This window comes from Musca domestica, unplaced genomic scaffold (genome assembly GCF_030504385.1).
Source record: "Musca domestica strain aabys unplaced genomic scaffold, Musca_domestica.polishedcontigs.V.1.1 141, whole genome shotgun sequence".
Lineage (NCBI taxonomy): Eukaryota > Metazoa > Arthropoda > Insecta > Diptera > Muscidae > Musca > Musca domestica.
Genome location: NW_026712194.1, coordinates 1,514,691 through 1,532,816, shown reverse-complemented (window position 1 = coordinate 1,532,816; position 18,126 = coordinate 1,514,691). Strand labels below are relative to the sequence as shown.

General features: G+C 32.5%; 1 protein-coding gene across 6 annotated transcripts; it reads right to left on the bottom strand.

Moving 5' to 3' along the window:
* Positions 1–979: 979 nt before the first annotated feature.
* Positions 980–16,927, bottom strand: LOC101887572 (uncharacterized). Of its 6 annotated transcripts, XM_011293586.3 has the most exons (10): positions 16,511–16,925; positions 6,234–6,577; positions 5,517–6,178; positions 5,193–5,426; positions 4,893–5,066; positions 4,139–4,387; positions 3,802–4,086; positions 3,416–3,727; positions 2,695–3,349; positions 980–1,605 (listed from the first exon to the last, which is right to left on the bottom strand). In XM_011293586.3, exons 2-9 carry the CDS (start codon positions 6,496–6,498, stop codon positions 2,738–2,740), a joined length of 2,793 nt encoding a protein of 930 aa, XP_011291888.2. In that variant the 5' UTR covers positions 6,499–6,577; positions 16,511–16,925; the 3' UTR covers positions 980–1,605; positions 2,695–2,737. The 6 variants fall into 6 exon arrangements, with proteins under 6 accessions (XP_011291888.2, XP_058975326.1, XP_005182053.2 ...); XM_059119343.1 differs by lacking the exon at positions 2,695–3,349 and having other exon boundaries at positions 16,511–16,927; XM_005181996.4 differs by having other exon boundaries at positions 980–3,349.
* Between the last annotated feature and the right edge of the window lie 1,199 nt (positions 16,928–18,126).

Below are 18,126 nucleotides of genomic sequence, written 5' to 3'. Positions count from 1 at the left end.
AAAGCTTTTACAGATATCAAACCATCGGGTATACTTCCAAAATACATTGCCTTAATTTTATTCGAATTAAGACTTAAACCATTATCGGACAGGATGTTCAGTCTAAAAACATACTAGATTTTATAGCGTTCTGTAATAAATATAGCAGCACAAATCAACGTCGTCCGCAAGCGAGAAAGCAAACAACGTCTACTAGCTACACATCTAAAATATACATGATAAATACCTCTACCAATATTTTCTGGAGCAGTTTACAATTTTATAGGAAAATATCAAATTAAGGAAGGCATTATCTGCAATCTCTAAATTATTATCACACATGACAACAATTTGTCACGAAGCTTTGAGAAGCGATAGGTTGAACACTATAATAATATGCAAAATCCTCCTCCATCATATTAATCAACTTAAGACCCGGTAACAATAACAACTAAGAAAACATCTGTAAAGCTTTTACAGATATCAAACCATCGGGTATACTTCCAAAATACATTGCCTTAATTTTATTCGAATTAAGACTTAAACCATTATCGGACAGGATGTTCAGTCTAAAAACATACTAGATTTTATAGCGTTCTGTAATAAATATAGCAGCACAAATCAACGTCGTCCGCAAGCGAGAAAGCAAACTACGTCTACTAGCTACACATCTAAAATATACATGATAAATACCTCTACCAATATTTTCTGGAGCAGTTTACAATTTTATAGGAAAATATCAAATTAAGGAAGGCATTATCTGCAATCTCTAAATTATTATCACACATGACAACAATTTGTCACGAAGCTTTGAGAAGCGATAGGTTGAACACTATAATAATATGCAAAATCCTCCTCCATCATATTAATCAACTTAAGACCCGGTAACAATAACAACTAAGAAAATATCTTTTCACATCTCTCTGCTTTTCTTTTGAGGTACCATAAAATTCTGCCAGACGTTTTCAAAACGACAAATAAATACATACAAAATGAAACATATGTTTTCATTATAGTGATTTTTATTAATATATTTCGGAAAATATACATTAATAAACAAATTTGGAATGGATAGACAACACAATTTATAAATTTGAGTAGGTCCTTAACATAAACAAAATATTCTAAGATACCACGGCACACTACCTTATCCTACATTTTAACTATTTTTTTAATGTAGGTTCAGTTAAATTCAACAGTGTTGAAAATGTGCTATAAGGATTTCAAATAATAATGTAAAATTTGAGTTATGTCCTTCTATTAGTGGACTAATATAAATAATTTTTAATTATGTCATATTTCTCTTCGACCTTTATAATTTTTATAATGCAAGTATAAATGTTATATATGTATATATATGCTAGTTTTTACGTTACTGAACACACGTTTATGTCACATAACATGTGTTTTATTAAACATATTATTTTTCAAAATATGCTTTTGTTAACATATTTTTATTTTGCTTTTGCATTTTTTATCGTACAAAAAAGTATACTTTTAAAAAGCTTAATTTTTGTTACTAAGTGGAAATAGTTTTCATTTATTCATTCTTAATGTTAACATTCATATTTAATAAGATCGAAATGGAAAAGGCCTTCCCCAGTATATATGCATTTTACAAAATTTCTGCAATAAGAACAAATGCATAAGAGTTTAAATAAACATTTTCAACACATCATCGGACATATTAAGTACAAATATGTTAGTATATACGGTGGTGGCGATAATATAAATGCGAATATTAGCTTACCCAAGAATTTTGATAAGAATACTGCTACTACAAGTTCTTGTTACAATTGGGAAAATGCTGGCTCTGTTTCAAAAAAATATATATAATCTGAGCAAGGGATATCAAATTATAGTCATTTGTTATACATAGATCGTTTGATCTCAAACGTTCAATTGATAAAATAGGATATAAGCGGACTGTTATTAAGTTTGTTACAATGATGCCATATTGGGAATAAAAAAGGGGTTGAAAATGTCTTAGCTATTGAATATCAAAAAGAAGTTATTCATTGTCCTTCTTAAAAAGTTATAAACTGAAAGTAAAAATGTTGCAATATTAAATTATTATTAAACATAGAGTAGTCGTTTATAGAAGTTTTTGGAACCATCCATGGTCCTACGGGCTAGTAAATTAAAAATTACAAATTAAAAAAAAATATTGTCGCGATTTATGATTCCGGGCATTCTAATTTTTTGGAGGACTTTGGAATTTGCTTATTTATTACTTTATATATCCTTTTAAGTATATGCCTAAATGTATATCTTAAAAATGAGTAATGACACAGGTTGCAAGTCAATTAAAAAATTGATGAACATTTGTAAAGATTGTGATTTCTACGCTTCTTCTTCTCCGAAAATTTTTAAGTATTGCATGGAAAACAGATTAAATTAAGGGGAACATCCGATTTACGTTTCTTTTTTATTGCTTGGATGGATTAATACGATCCATACCAACTCTTATCCATTTAGTTTTATTACCTAAATTTTATAAATTTATCGTATATATATTTTTTTTTTTTTTGATTCGGCCGAGCCTTAGCAAATTGGAGATAGCACCCATAATAGATTATTGAATTGTTAAAACCAGACTCCCGATTTTCCTAATGCTAATCTAGCGCTACATACAAATGTATTATTTATGTGGCGGACGATGTCTTATACCCCGATATTCAAGCGAAATGGTTATTATATGGGAAAATCACCTGCCTTTCATTGAATATTAGAGGATTTGATTGCCATTTGATTACATCTATTCACTATCGGTATTTAGACCAACTCGTTTCTCTTCCTCCAGCATGGCATCTAACTCATCAGTAAGATTTGCCAACATATTGCCGATATCGTTAAGTACATTCACAGAAACTTTCGAACCTTTTGATGTTGAGGACGAAATATTTTTAGCATCACTGCCACAGGCACTAGAGTTTGTTATGGCACTTGCTTCTACAGGACTACCCGCACTGATTTCGTTGGCATTGAAATTTTCCACTACTGCAAGCGACGGTACACTATCGGCTTGACTCGGGGCATACTGCAAAGTTGGCGATCGGAGAAGGGTAAGGCCAACACTGCCTCCACTGGCTGTACTACCGATGCTATCACTTCTTATCAATGATGCCTCATGTAGAGAGGACGACGATTTCAAAGAGTGGAATGAATGGGTTATATTACCTATAGTGTTTGTGGAGGACGATGACGATGATGATGAAGAAGAGTGCAAGTGGCTACTAGGAGTTGGCTGTGATACAGTATTGGATGCATTTGCAGTAAGTTCTTGTCTATTTAGTAAACGCTGCTTTATAGTGCCAGTATTTTCATTCGCAAATGGTATTGTGTCAATTGAGTCTATACTAGAGTTGGACTAGAAAAGGCGACATCGGTTATATAAAACAGTTGGTTCCCGACTATAAAAAAAATATTAACCTACCTTATTATCATGTGTTTTTTCGCAATGAATTTCTGCTGTAGTTTGCTGTATTGTTGCATAATTTGCATAAATTGGTTGAGATGCTTGTTGTTGCAAATATGCAGAATGAGAATGAATATTTGATGCTGAGTTCGGTGCTCCCATAGATCCATAATACATGTTTGTCGTAAGACCATGACCAGCAGTGTTCGAAACTGCATTTAAATGCGATGCATCTTGACTTATTGTACATGAGTTGCGCATACTACAGTGACGTCTTGGAGGTTCGGGAGCTATTTTTTTGCCGGTCATTGGGCTGCCCGATATATAATGCTAAATATAAACGAACGAAAGACGATAGCTTAAAAAAATGATTTAAAAATCATGTTCATCAACATTCAACTTACATTGTTTAAATTTGAGCTCTCTATTACTTTAGCAGATGATACATTTCCAGTTGGAACATTTGCACTTGGGCCAACTAGCCCAGCAGCATTGCACACATATTCTGCCGCAGCAGCATTCATATAGTGGTGATGTTCCAGGGGAGGCATGGTATTTAAAACAGCACGCTGAAGGATACCACGCTGTTGTCGGGGCAACGTACCACCGCCGTCTTCATACATGAGTTCACGGGTAGCAGCATCATTTGTAGGTGTTATGTCACCGTCATCATAAGAACGGCGCCAATTCTAAATACAAAATACACATTAACACAATAATTGATATGGCAATTTTAATTACCATTGTGTTTGGATTGCTTAAGATTCGATGAAGGCCACCTACCGTTGATCCCGCGCCTCCTACCAAAGAAACTTGCTGCAAATGATGTTGTGGATGCTGCTGCAGTGCTTGCTGTTGCTGAATTTGGGATGGGTGTGCAAAATGACCATAATCCGTGGTTGTGTAATGACTGAATGTCAAATGGCTTCGAGTGCTGTTATCATGTATGTCTTCAAGAGATTCTAGACTTTTACCACGCGGTTGACGAACCTGACCAAACATATGGATTTCTATTATTCAAACTTTTTTAATGAAGACGTTAAAAAATTTAAAGATAAAATACAATATACCATACACATATCAAAACCAAAAAAAAAAAAAAATTAAATAAATAAAAAAACAGATTCACATTTATCGTAAGCAATAAAAATGGAAAACAAAATACTATATACATATCAAAATACTGAAAGCATTCTTCCGTTTCTCGGCGTTGAACGAAAGTTCTTGTTTTGTGAGAAGTGGTTCGAGCAAAGGGCAAATAAACGAAACTGGCTCGAGCAAAGTACAAATTAATGAAACTATATGCGTTTTATACAAATTCTTTTTGGTCTATAATTTTCATTGAATAATGAGGATATAAAAAGTAACAGTTGTTAAAAACTTCCAGATTTACCCTGCCTTATTTACGATATTCTTCAATGACATATTGCATTAATTCCTTTACACGAATGTTTGATGTGTATCGAAATAAACACACTAAGATACATTTAATTACCTTTATTAATACAATATCATTGTCATTGCAACACTCTTCACTATTGCTAAAGCAGGAATGTGTGTATGGCAATGCAGAAGCATTGGCGTAAACTTTAGAATCGTCCCATGAAACACGGACGGTGGGTAAATAAGTAGGGGTGGGTGGTAAATGCTGCCAAGGTTTGGCACAAATCTAAATAAATGAACAAAAACAAAATATATTAAAAAAAAAATAAAATTGAACTAAAATTATTTAATGAAATGAACACAAATATATAAACAGAAAAAAATTTAAAAAAAAACAAAAAAATGTAATTACTTGTTGGTTATAGATGTTTGATCCACCGGGATTCCATTTTCCGCTTATTATATCCTTTACACGTTTTATTGCAAGCAAAATTTTCTTTTGATGTCCGAGCTTAACAATGCCAATATCTTCTAAATCTTCCCATGTAACTTGAGTAACTTCCCGGACAGTTTTATAATTTTGATCCAATAAAGGCTGTAAGTACTCCTCCAAGCGGAGTAGTTGTAGCCATTCTTCGATAGAACCCTAAGAATATTAATAGTTGAATCAGTTTATTTTACGACAAACACCGTTTATAAAGCGGCATTTTTTTACAAATTCACCGAATTAACTCACCGGGACGAAATGTGGTAAGTTATCCAAAACTTGCAGTTTATCGATTCGCTGTTTGATACGCTCACGATGATGCGGGTTCTTAATACCAATGGCAGTCAAATCCTCCGGAGTCATACGAGCAATTGTCGGCAAATCATAACCAGCCGTAATGAACAGTTGTGCATACTCTTCGTATTTCATTTCCATTAGCCAATCTACAATCAACTCTTCGTTACGTTGTCGGTCCATAGAACCAATCGAACAAGAACTTAATGAGCTACATCGTGGGGACGAGAGTGCTCCCCCTCCACTACTACTACGTGTCGAACCTGCTACAGAAGCTCCTGTCAAATATGACGATGCTCGACCTGAATCTAGGCTAGCTGTTGAATGGCGCGATCCAGAACCTGCTGAACCCGATGAAGAGCCAGGAGAATCTCGACCCGGCGATTGTGTTAGATCTATTCCCTGGTCCTCTTGCAGAGCCAGCTGCTGGTGGTAATAAACGGCCGCTTTGTGTGTTAACGGTTCTCGCAAAGTAGCACAGAATACTGGTGGGACACCGGATATTAAGGGATTTGTGTTAACCAAAGGCTGTACACCTTTAGCACCCGTAGTATTGGGTGTGGCTGTTTGTGAAGACCCCGAAGATGACATAGCGGTTGAATATTCTCCAATTTCGTCTGTAAGAAAAAAAAAACAAATTATTGGAATGCTAGTGGAACAAAATTAGCTCACCTTTTATTCGTAATGCTACTGTCGGTTCCCGAGGCAAATTGAAGCCGCCTTCCTCGAGCGATGGCGAGGACACCATACTACTCATTATAATGCCATCCTCCAATTGCACTTTACAAGCAGCATTAGGTGCACTTCCTGCTAAACGATATAGTCCGACTTGTTGTTGGAATGCTGAATTTGTATGAATAGGATCTCCTGGAAGAGCTGGTGGAGCGACTTTCGTAATCTTTTTAGCTTGTGTATGTGGCTTCAGTGAACGATGCATGATCGCAGCTACCACCAATGTATACAGGATTCTTTTGTAAATTGTAAATTAAAAAATTGCTGCTATCCCGTAAATGACGCTTTATTGAAAAAAATTTGGATTAGTATTTTTTAATTTTATTTTTATTTGATTTTATCAATTTGGATGTGCATTTGGACAATGTGCATCAGGACTTTAAAATAAATTAAAGAAATCGTTTTTCAAATTTCATTTCTTATTGAACTATAACAAATAGCGGAGAGCTGTTGTGGAGTGTACTATCAAAACTTAGACATTGATGTACACGAAGAAAAAAATTTAAATGTTTGAAAGAAGTTTTTGATTAAATATTCTTTATTGTTGGAAAGTTCTAAGAAAGTCTAAAGAATTATATTATATTAAAACTTAAACCTAAATTAATAAGGATGATTTTTTAACATTCAATAAATTTTAAATTGTAACATTTGACAACAGTTAACATAGCCCTGCTGTTAGCATTAATAAAGCTACACAAAATGTTTTTTTATATAAACTAAAAGAATATTTAATATGAACTATCAGTCTATACACACCTAATAACCCACTGTGCTTTTCATTACAATTCCTCCGCTCCAATACGGGAAACAATGGAAACCTTTTGAAAAGTACTATTCAGATTCCGTGGAATTTGATCTCTCTGAAGGAAAAGTTAATCCTATTTGCTACTATGCTTCCCCTTTAAATTCTTCCATTTCAACATGGGTACCCGCATGAAAAGCTTATGAAGATTACCATATAGGGTAAGTGGCCTAAGTTCAGCATGTCCCAGTAGTCGGCAGTTTTGAAATTTAAACTTATATATCTAAGAATAGAATTGACCAAATTATGACATAATTGCAAAAAAACGTCAACTATGTTCTTTGCTCTCTTTCTGTAAAAAAAAACAAGGAGCTTCGATCATTTATTACGAGAGAATAACGGTTTTTGTCAGTGAGTGTCTTCCAACACATTCGATAGTGTTGTGGTCAATTTAGTAATCGATGTAAGTACACTATATTTAATGCATTTGGAATCAGATGTATTTTATAATGGTAAATAACAGTCCAAAGATCATTTTATAACTTAAAAAAATAGAAAAATATCATTTTTGACCAATTTCACCAAAATTTTAGAAAAGTATAAAAAAATAATCCAAAAACTACTCAAATAAAAAAATAGTTTTGAGTCGGCACTTGCCGTTATTTGTGCTTTTTGACAAACTTTTCTAAACTTTTTCTAGGTTTTTTAAACCAGCTATTTGACGTTTTGGATAAGCGGGTGCATTTTTTAAAAAAATGTTGGCAGTCTAAAGGAAAAAGATCAATTCATAAATATACGGCAAAAAGAGGAAAGAAACTTAGGATGTGATACCTCGTCGATATGATGAAATCGTTGAACTATTGTTTATATGCGAAGCATGTTAAAATTAATAAGTTAAACATCAATTAAAAAAACTCCTTAGTGAAGACTGACAACTATGCACTTATGAATTACCTGATTTTATTCATTATGCTTTAGTTCAAGTTAAAACAAAATGAATTAAAAACAGTACCTAGCTTAAAAGCCTAATTAAATAAAACACTATTTAAATGCAAAATTTTTTTTTTAAATTCTGGATCAAACTGTGAATTAGTGATATAGAATTGTTTTATACTATTTAAAATAAAAAGAATATACAAAATAATATCTTCTTTACTGAAATACAATATGCCGACTACTGGCAAATAGACATGCCGAGCATTGGAAAATGGTGCCGACTACTGGCAAAAAACCACTATTTTAGTAAAATTGCAAATTTTGCCAATTTAATAAAAACAAATCCAATTTTTGTTTATTATTTCGAAAACTAAACTAAATTTGGAATCTGAACAACTTTACATTTCTGCAATTGAAAGGTTTCACTCAGAATGTTGAAAGATTGAAAATCCTAAAAGTGCCGACTACTGGCGCACTTACCCAGTACACATTTTAAAAAGGATAAGAAGTTTGACCAGATTTCGAGGTATATGGCTATTCCTGGGTAAATGCTTTCAAAGGGATAACTCCATTGGCTATCCATTTATACACATACTACACTTGGAGAAGTATTCCTCCAGAAATAACGAATACATTGGAATCCGGTCATTTGTTCTACCCTGCCCAATGAATAGTGCTCTTACAATGCAATAAACCTCAACTTCGGCAATAGGAAATTTTTAATAATATATTTATTTAATGCAATAAAACTCAAATTCGGGAATGACATATATGTATATATATATATATGTATATATATATATATATATATATATATATATATATATATATATATATATATATATATATATATATATATATATATATATATATATATATATATATTAATATTCTTTTTAATCTGTTCCATCCAAACAGAAGAATGCATTTCCAACTTTAACGCATTTAAAGTTGACTGACATTTAATGAAAACTAGGAGGGCCTACCTACATAAACAACTAAAATCGTTCCACATTCAAATCTTTTAAGAGTTCATTTAACACGAATGTGTACCACGCACACAAATCAGTTACATGCCATCACAACTGGTGTATGTCGCCCTGCCGCATCAGCCAACAACAGCTCCAACATGAATTTCTATGAGGTATGCCTCCGTTCTCTTCAAGTAATAAATCTCTCTTAGATACCGAAAGAAAGTACGGAAATGTATAGAATTGCGATTAATGAAAAACTTTTTAAATACATACAAATATATTGTTCGAAACAAAAACTACTTTCTTAGTATGCGCCCAGTTCACCGTAGTAGGGCTAGGCTAATAAAAACCATAGTACGGCGTATATATATCCTATTAGAAATTACCATGTTTTTCGTATACACAATTAATGCACGCATTTTCTTGGCCATAGTAGTAGATGGTCGCGGTGTTTTTTTTTTTTTTTTTTATTTCATTTACTTGTCTCGGCTAAATGTTTTTCTATTATCTTTATTTGGTTCAAGTTGATTTTTAATGTTAAATTCACATATTTTTCATTCAGCAAAAACTTGTATGAGCTGTTTTTCAACTTCTAACACACACACACACACAGCTTTTAAATAAATAAGAAGCAACTCCCGACAACCAGCAACGATGTCGGATGACCGCGAAGGAGCAACGGTTATTGAGCGCAGTACACATTGAAATCAAAGTCACACAATAACTTCAGTCGGCAAAAAAGCTTTACGCTACGCTCTATATTCGAGAGCACCAAGAGAAAAGAATTGTTCTCACACGTATGTGTTAGTATGTTTTTGATTCCCCATTGTTGCCATTATTTTATTGTAAAAGGAAAACGGGATTAAACACCGGGTACAATAATGAAAGAGAAATTCTTAAGAGAATTTAAAAATGACCTTCGCATAGAAATTCTAATTATATAATAATTAAAAATAAGTAAAAAAAAACATTGAGTTCGGCCGGGCCGAACTTTTTATGCCCTTCACCTTAGGGCAAAGGAAACATTAGAACCCACTATGACCCACAAATACCAATTTTTAGACAAAAATCATCAAAATACCCAATATCGGGAGGTACCGTTAAATGGGAACTATACCAAAACGTGGACCGATATATCCCAACCATCCTAGATACAATTCAAAATATTCTGCTAAATTTTGACGCTCTACGTCAAATAATGTGGGCTGTATCGTGATTTCAACAGACAGACGGACATCGTTAAATTGACTTAAAATTTTATGCTGATTATGAATATATATACTTTATGGGGTCTACGATGAATATTTCGGAGTGTTACAAACGGAATGACAAAGTTAATATACCCTCCTCTCCAAGGTGGAGGGTATAATCATGTTTAAATTTAACAATAATAAAGAAAATAATTATTGACAATTATCCGTACAACTCTGTTTACAGATTTTTTTTATCATGGCGAAGAAAGAAAACGGAAGCAGCCTACAAATCGGTAAAAATAGATTCACGACCGGACTATTTTAAATCTTTATTTTAATTGTTTATAACTAAATGAATATACCATAACTATCAATTTTTTAATACTAATTTTTTATTATTGTAAATGCCTTAGCATCATTTAATAATCAAGTGTGCTTTGATATTTTAAATTAATATTGAAAACCCTATTACGCAAATTTTAAAAATTCCTATATTTTTGAGACTGTTTTGAAATTTTTACATAGATAAAATTTTATAGTTTTTACAATCTTAATTTTATAGAAATTTGTAAACGAAGGTTTAAAAGTAGTCTGCAGGTAACATTTTTAAATTTCCTTAAATGAAACACTTCCAGATCTCTTGAAATTGTAACATTCTTGGCATAACGGACGGCATTAGTTATTTATCTTAATTTCCCTGATTGTAAACATTGAATAATAGTAGTATTCAATTGCATTATATGTGCCACAGCAATGTCGAATGTTCAAACTGTGTTTTTTTGCTTTATAAACTTGAATATTTTTATTTAGCCTGTGTGTGGTTTCCACTAGGGAGGAAAATATATGAGTTATTTTATCATTAACCTTAATATTCTCAAAGCCAAAATGTCCATACTTATTTTGATTTAAATTGGAAATTAATCTTCCATTTCCAAAAAGCTTTGGTGTATCAATGATCCAATTAAATTTTTTTGCATATTTAAAAAAAACTAAATTAACGAGAAAAAATATTTGCAAAATAAGGTCGTAAGTTCAGATTTAGACATTTCTTGTGACGTATTTTCTTGTAACCACTTTTATTGTTCTCATTTCAGCAGGGGAGCGCTGCTGTGATGTGAATTGTCGTGAATAAAACCCCAATAAATAAAGCTTGCCTCCAAAAACCTTTTCTTGATGTTATTTCAGTTGGCCTTTGCATTCCAGCCTCTTAAAACAATAACTTTTTAACATGGCAACCCTGTTGACTTGGCTGAATGGGCATAGAAATATGATAATATATTCGACGAAAGCTTTCAATTTCGATTGCTAACAGATGTCGCAACAACAGTTTTTGCCCGGTGAGGTGTGTCTGCATGGTCGACTCACTCAAATTCGAAATCAATTTAATCGAATTTTCAATAATTACAATTGTTTAATTTAATATTTTTCGATGTCAGCAAGCATGAGACAGTTTTCCTACTCCAATGTACAATTTACAGTTCATAAATATCTTACAGTGATTAATATCTTTACATGTTAGGTTTGAGTGACTTCAATATTTTCGCTCATACCCCTAAACGACATTGACCAAAGACAAATGAAAATATAGACAACGAAATGCTCTCTCCGTTTATCTTCGAAAAAAAAATCGGATCAGCAGATGTCGTCTATATCGTTTCCAGGGTTTGAGTGAGAATATTGAAGTCACTCAATTCTGCAGGATATTTGTCAGTTGTAAATTGTTCCATAATAAAAGAAATATGAAAAGTACACGAGGTGACATCGAAAAATTTGGAAATTTCACTTTATAATTCTTGAAAAACGATAAAATGTGTTTTCGAAGTCGAGTGAGTTGAACGCGTAAATCAGCATGTTGACTATGCAAAACATGATGAGAGCCACCTGGATAAAAAAGACGAAACTAACTTTTCCTTGGCTATATCTTCATTTGTCTATGCATTGACGACATTTGCTGATTCGATCTTTACGATGATAATCGTAACGAAAAGTTAGTTTTGTCTTTCGTTGTCTATATTTTCATTTGTCTATGATCTTCATTTGTCTTTGTCTCAGCACGTTTTTGCATAGTCAATATGCTGTTTAACGCAGCCGGCATATTCGGCTTCGAAAACACATTTCAATATTTTTCAAGAATTCCACTGGATTAATGGCGTATTTTTCGAAGTCATCATGTAATGTACACCTATATCTTATTATGGAATAGATTTTATCTGTCAAATATCCTACAATTGTTGCATGGTAGAATAATACAGGTAACAGCAAGTGCTGTTGTACAACAATCGTAACAACAACCACATACAAATTCGTTTTTGTACGTAATACAAGTGTCAGAGTTATGTGTCCGAAAATGTAAATGTAAGAATAGTTCTCAAAATATTTAATTTTAATGGTTTCACATCATTTCCCTTAATGTATAGTTGTTAGATGTTGGTCCTAATCTCTCAACACTTCAAGCAATCGCTAGAAAATCGCGGAAAAGGCAACATCACTTTCAAGTTGAAACCAAACAACATACATACATAACGTATTCTAGATTTTGCAATTTTAGGAAACATGAAATATACGAATATATTATCTAACGTGGTGTCTATTCCTTAACCGCAAAAAAAGTTTGCAACCATCGCCTTTGGCGTTCTGTTAAGTACAACTGCAGTGAAATTTTATATCAAAAAAGGGTATACCTATTGCTGTTACCTGTAATAATTATACCATGCAGTTGTTGTTATGTTTATCCTTTCAGAATTGAGTGACCTCAATATTTCCACTCATACACCTGAAACGATATAGATGAATTCTGGTGATTCGATTTTGTCGAAGATGAACGGTGAGAGCATTTCTTCGTCTTTATTTTCATTAGTCTATGGTATAAGTTGCCCCTGCCAAGGCAGCTGACTACCAAATTCAATGTGAAAATGCATTATTGTGATTGAAATCACAGAACAGAAGATAAACAAATTGCCAAAAATCGTAAAGAAATTTTGACATTTCATCTGGTTTTTATACCCTACACGACATAGTGTTAAGCTATAGCTAAATCTGAACTGATTTTTACCAAAATTTAAAGTTTTTGCTTCTAGACTGAATTCGTTCGGATTTGCCAAAATTCAGGTAATTTGGACTGATATTGGCCATTTGGTGCACAACTAACCCGAAATCGGTTGAAGATATTTATGGTAACTATACCTACATTTTGGGCGATTATTCAATTTCAATATGGTTTTAACTGTCAAATATCCTACAGTTGTTGTTATTTTTAACATTTTAGAATTGAGTGGCCTGGAACGATATAGATGACATCTTGTGATTTGGATAGATTTTTTCATATTCAACCGAATTTTTCCATTGGTGAAACTAGGTCTGGTATATTCAATAAACATTTTTTTATATAATTATTATCGAAGTCATATCATGCACTATACAGCTATGTTATTTGGTGCTGGTGTACAAAAGTCTCCGTCAAATTTGTTGAAAATGGATTCAGGGTTGGATATAGTTCCCAAATTGTGACTACTCTAAAGCCATGATACGCACTCAAATAAGGTTCATAGTTGGTATGATCTACTTCACATAAATTCCCAACATAAACTTTTTTGTTGCGGGAGCTCTACAAAATACGCATAGTGGAGTAGAGTATCATATAGTCGCCCCGCCCGCCCCACTTTTGACCTTTCCTTACTTGTTAACATTTGCAGGAGCACCTTGTTATTGCGCCATAATTCTCACTATAAATAGGACAAAAAATTGAAACCGGTTAAATATACGTGGATAAGAGGATTGTCGAAAATGGACATTACATGAAAATCTTACCTTTCCTAAAATGCATAAAAGTTTGGAGCGACGTCTCATGGATAAATATGGCAGAATCATCTTAAGATAATGGAGACTTCCTACCGACATCTATTATATTTTGGAATGGAATAAATTAAGCCGTAGATAGTTGGTGGTTGCGATAAGCCCGCATAACAAATTCATTTAAGAACATGGAACGTTTTAGTAGGCTCGTCTAAAGATGTTGAGGATAAATCCGAAAGTTTAACTATTTTCGACTCTTAATCTTCAGGACCCGCCATTCAATTCAATTCCATTCAACAAAATGAAATTTTCAGATAGACCTATATAAGTTCGGCCAGGAAGCGGATTGGTTAAAAATACAGCTATTTCTATTAAATTTTCCCCTTATTATATCAAGGAAAATAACAAAACTAGTAGATTCTTGCAGGTACTGGAACAGAACAAATGTCACATCCCTAACATAAGGGAGCATTTATTGAAAAAATATATTATGACATTTGAAAATGCAAAATAGAAATCTAATGGAATTTTAAACATTTTCAGGAAATATGAAAATCATGAACAAAAAGTATAACATTGAACGTTGTATAAACATAGTGTAGATCGAGCAGTAAGTCAACAGCAAGTAGAGTGTAAAAGGCTTAATAAAGGATAAACGATCAAATTACATAGGAAAATTGCAATTATAGTAACAAATTTGGTTATTGGAATCTATAATCTAACAGTAATACTTTTTTATGAAGACCCAAGATTAAATCACAGCTATAAAGGCCTCATAAAGTTAGTTTGGTATGTGAGACAATTCGAGCAAAATGGCAGGAGAAACCCAATTTGCCGTAAACAATAATAAGTGGCTTAATAAACCTTTCATTATTTGTATGATGAAGATAATATATCTTTGGTTTTGAAAGAGTAAATATAGTGGCAGAAAGAGATTTGTAGGGCAAAACCACGTACACCAGAACCCCTATAGCAAAACGGCATTGGCAGCAGGACATCATCAGTAGAACCAGAACATAACTTTGCGAAAGATTGGCCTAAGACCTAAACAATGTTATCTAAAATTCGACGTACTCGGTCGACGTTTTTCACCACGCAATTTAAACACATGTGATTTAAACGAAATACGTGGAGTACACGAAATTTCAAAGTTGAACAATTTCAACATTGAAAATTGAACAATTTACTTTTTTGGTGTGAGAAAAAAAGAAATGAAAAATACAAAAAAGTGAGTGTTTGCAATAGAAAAATATAACCTAGGTGGAGTGACAAAATATTAATTTTAACAAAGTTAGAATTTAATATATGGACCCGGCGTATTTGGGTAATGCGGACGAACAAAACATTTTACCATAGCGGGAAAGTTGAATAATTGAAAGAGATTAATTAATCGTGTTGAGTGAGGGCAGTAACCGAAAAAATAAATATGACATTCAACATAGAAAAATTTAATGAAATAATTTTTTTACGAAAATTCAAAATAAGAGCTGAAAAGGAAAATTTAATGAATTTAAATTTTTTATGAAAAATTAAAATAGGGACTGAAATATACAATGTTACATTCGAATAAAAGTAAATATTGTTTTCTTTTAAAAATATAAAAAAAAAATAAAATTCTGTAGATTTTGAAATTAAAAACATATTCAAATATATTGAAAATGTCAAAATTTTCGGATAAAATGAACATAGAACAACACTAGTTCAGGAAAACCTCTTCGATTTTTTGAGTAAGGGACCTGGATATCCGGATTTTTGGCTCCAAATTTCGGTTTAGAACCGGACCGATTAAGCTGATATCCTTTGAAATCATATAAAAATACCTTTGCAACAAATGATCACATGTCAAATCGGGTTGGAAGTTTTATATCAAATTATTGTTTTTTTTGGATTTTTTTATAAACCCCACAAAAAGTCGGAAAGTGCCTATTTGGAGAGTCCATAAAATCTATAGGTACCAAATTTTAGCCGAAATTGACGTTTCCAAAATGTTACAATGCGTGGTATCTTTGCTGGATCCAGAGATATATAATTAATCTGTTCCAGAACTGGAAAAATGTAAAACTTTTTACAATGATAACTGATTTTTATTTTATATCGAAAAAAATTGCAAAACTAGTAGATTCTTGCAGGTTCTGGAACAGAGCATATATGTGTTTACATCGTTCCCGGTTTCAGAGGAGTCGGAGTTTTTCTAACTCTGATTCTTATTTTGAGTTGTCAGTCAAGCATTAAATATTACTGCTCTGGGGTATGTCCAACATAAGCTTTTATTTGATACCTAAATTGTCGATATCGGGTCGAGCAATAATATGTGAAAATGGAAGAAGAAAAGATAAAGTAAAACATCACGGTAATATTTATTTGACTTCCGCACCGAAGTATCGTCAGAGATTGGAAGTTTCTGCAAACTTCTGAACCAAACTCTGGCAGTTTTGTTGCTGAGTATATGAGTATTTAAATGTTATTTTCTATCGAAACATTGGGTACAAACCCCACATAACAGGTTAGTACATACTTAGCATAGAATTATAATGATAAGGATCCATATATTTGTTTAGTATCAACAATATTATCATTTACCTCATTTACTTAGTGTTGTACTCCATTCATTGTACTCCAAAGTTACGTATTCAGAGGTTCGGCACGTTGATAAATTTTATTCATAAAATGTTCACTCCGCGTCCACTTCCATTTATTTACCAACACATACAAATAACAAATTGAAAGAGGGAGTATGTTTGTGCTTTGGTATCATACACAAGCAAAACAAGCTGCTCTTGCATTGTCGAATCACACACTCGCACTTGAAATAGAGAAAAACGCAGCACTTTCACTTGTTCTTCGTACACAATAAATTACAATTTTCTTTTTTTCCATAAAACTAACTTTTAAGCCAGTAACATAGACTTCATCTAATATTTACACGATTAGAGCACTAATCTCCTTTTCACTTTGTTCTTTGTTACATCTCTAAGACGATATTAGGGATAGGTAAGTCGACTCCGATTAATTGAATAATCGACTTTGAGTACTCAAAGTTCTGAAACTCAAACTCGACTATGGACTTGGGTGAAAACCGAGTACTCGACTATTCATAGTTGATTGTTCGACTTATGCTATGTTCTCAGTGCCGGTTCATACGACATGATTCGTAATTCATAGTAACATAATTCCTTTTTTTTTCAAATGTTAGGTTTGTTGATTTTTATAGGAATTTGTACGAAAGTACATGAAATTAGCATTAATAATAATAGAAGAACTTATAGTTGTTTCTCCAATGATATATTTTATCATTCATTTAACAATTTTCATTCATGAACGATGTAAGACTTTGTCTTATTGGGCTTTTATGTCTTTCATTTAGGTCATTCATGTTTTGAACATTTTGTAAAAATGTTGACATTTTACATATATTTTTCTGTTTTAAATGCGGTTGGAGAGTCACTTGTCAAAAAATTGTTGTCGATACAAAATATTGCAAATATTGCCTCTTTTGTTTCCAGTTACCAAAGGGTACCTCGGATGAGAGAAGAAACAAAATTTACTTTCGTTTGAATGCACATACGCCATTCAACATTATATATTTCATTTCATTGAAAAAAATTAAAAATGTCATAAAGTTTTTCTATTTTGATTTTTTAAATTTAAAATCTATTCGACACCATAAGACTCCAGCACAGATTTGCATTTTTCTAATTTCTTTGAAATTGAGCAACCTTTCTTATTGAGCCATGGTACAGGGTATAATAATATCCAGGAGAGAATGGAAAAATATCCAAAAATGATGTTTCAAAAAAAAAAAAAAAAAAAAAAAACAATATACACACAATTGACTTTGGAAAGCAAGTGCTTATTCGCATTGACTAGTTTATGCAAGAAAATAATACAATTTCCAATGAATTATCATGAGCAAATAAGATTTTAGTTTTTTTTTCAGTGTTCCAATGAAAAATTTAAAGAACGCCTTAGGGAAACATTTGAGACTTTGGAGTGTGCCTCAATACAATGATGTAACCAGCAATGCTTTCCGTTGGTATGTAGATTCAACATGGAATTAAAAATAATTCTCGCTGTGGGAAGGTCTATTTTTATGATAAATGTGGTTGCATAAATCCCATTTAAGCAATAAATTCTTATAATTGATCTGTTCCAGAAGCTGAAAGAATCCACTTATTTTGCAATTTTTTTCGATATCA

What these genes read in the sequence shown, in the direction of transcription:
- LOC101887572 (XM_005181996.4), bottom strand. Translation starts at nt 6,498, where the DNA reads ATGCATCGTTCACTGAAGCCACATACACAAGCTAAAAAGATTACGAAA. An exon ending in AGTAGCATTACGAATAAAAG is followed by an intron (nt 6,179 to 6,233) that starts GTGAGCTAATTT and finishes TTTTTCTTACAG; the next exon opens with ACGAAATTGGAGAATATTCA. An exon ending in AGAGCTCAAATTTAAACAAT is followed by an intron (nt 3,728 to 3,801) that starts GTAAGTTGAATG and finishes GTTTATATTTAG; the next exon opens with CATTATATATCGGGCAGCCC.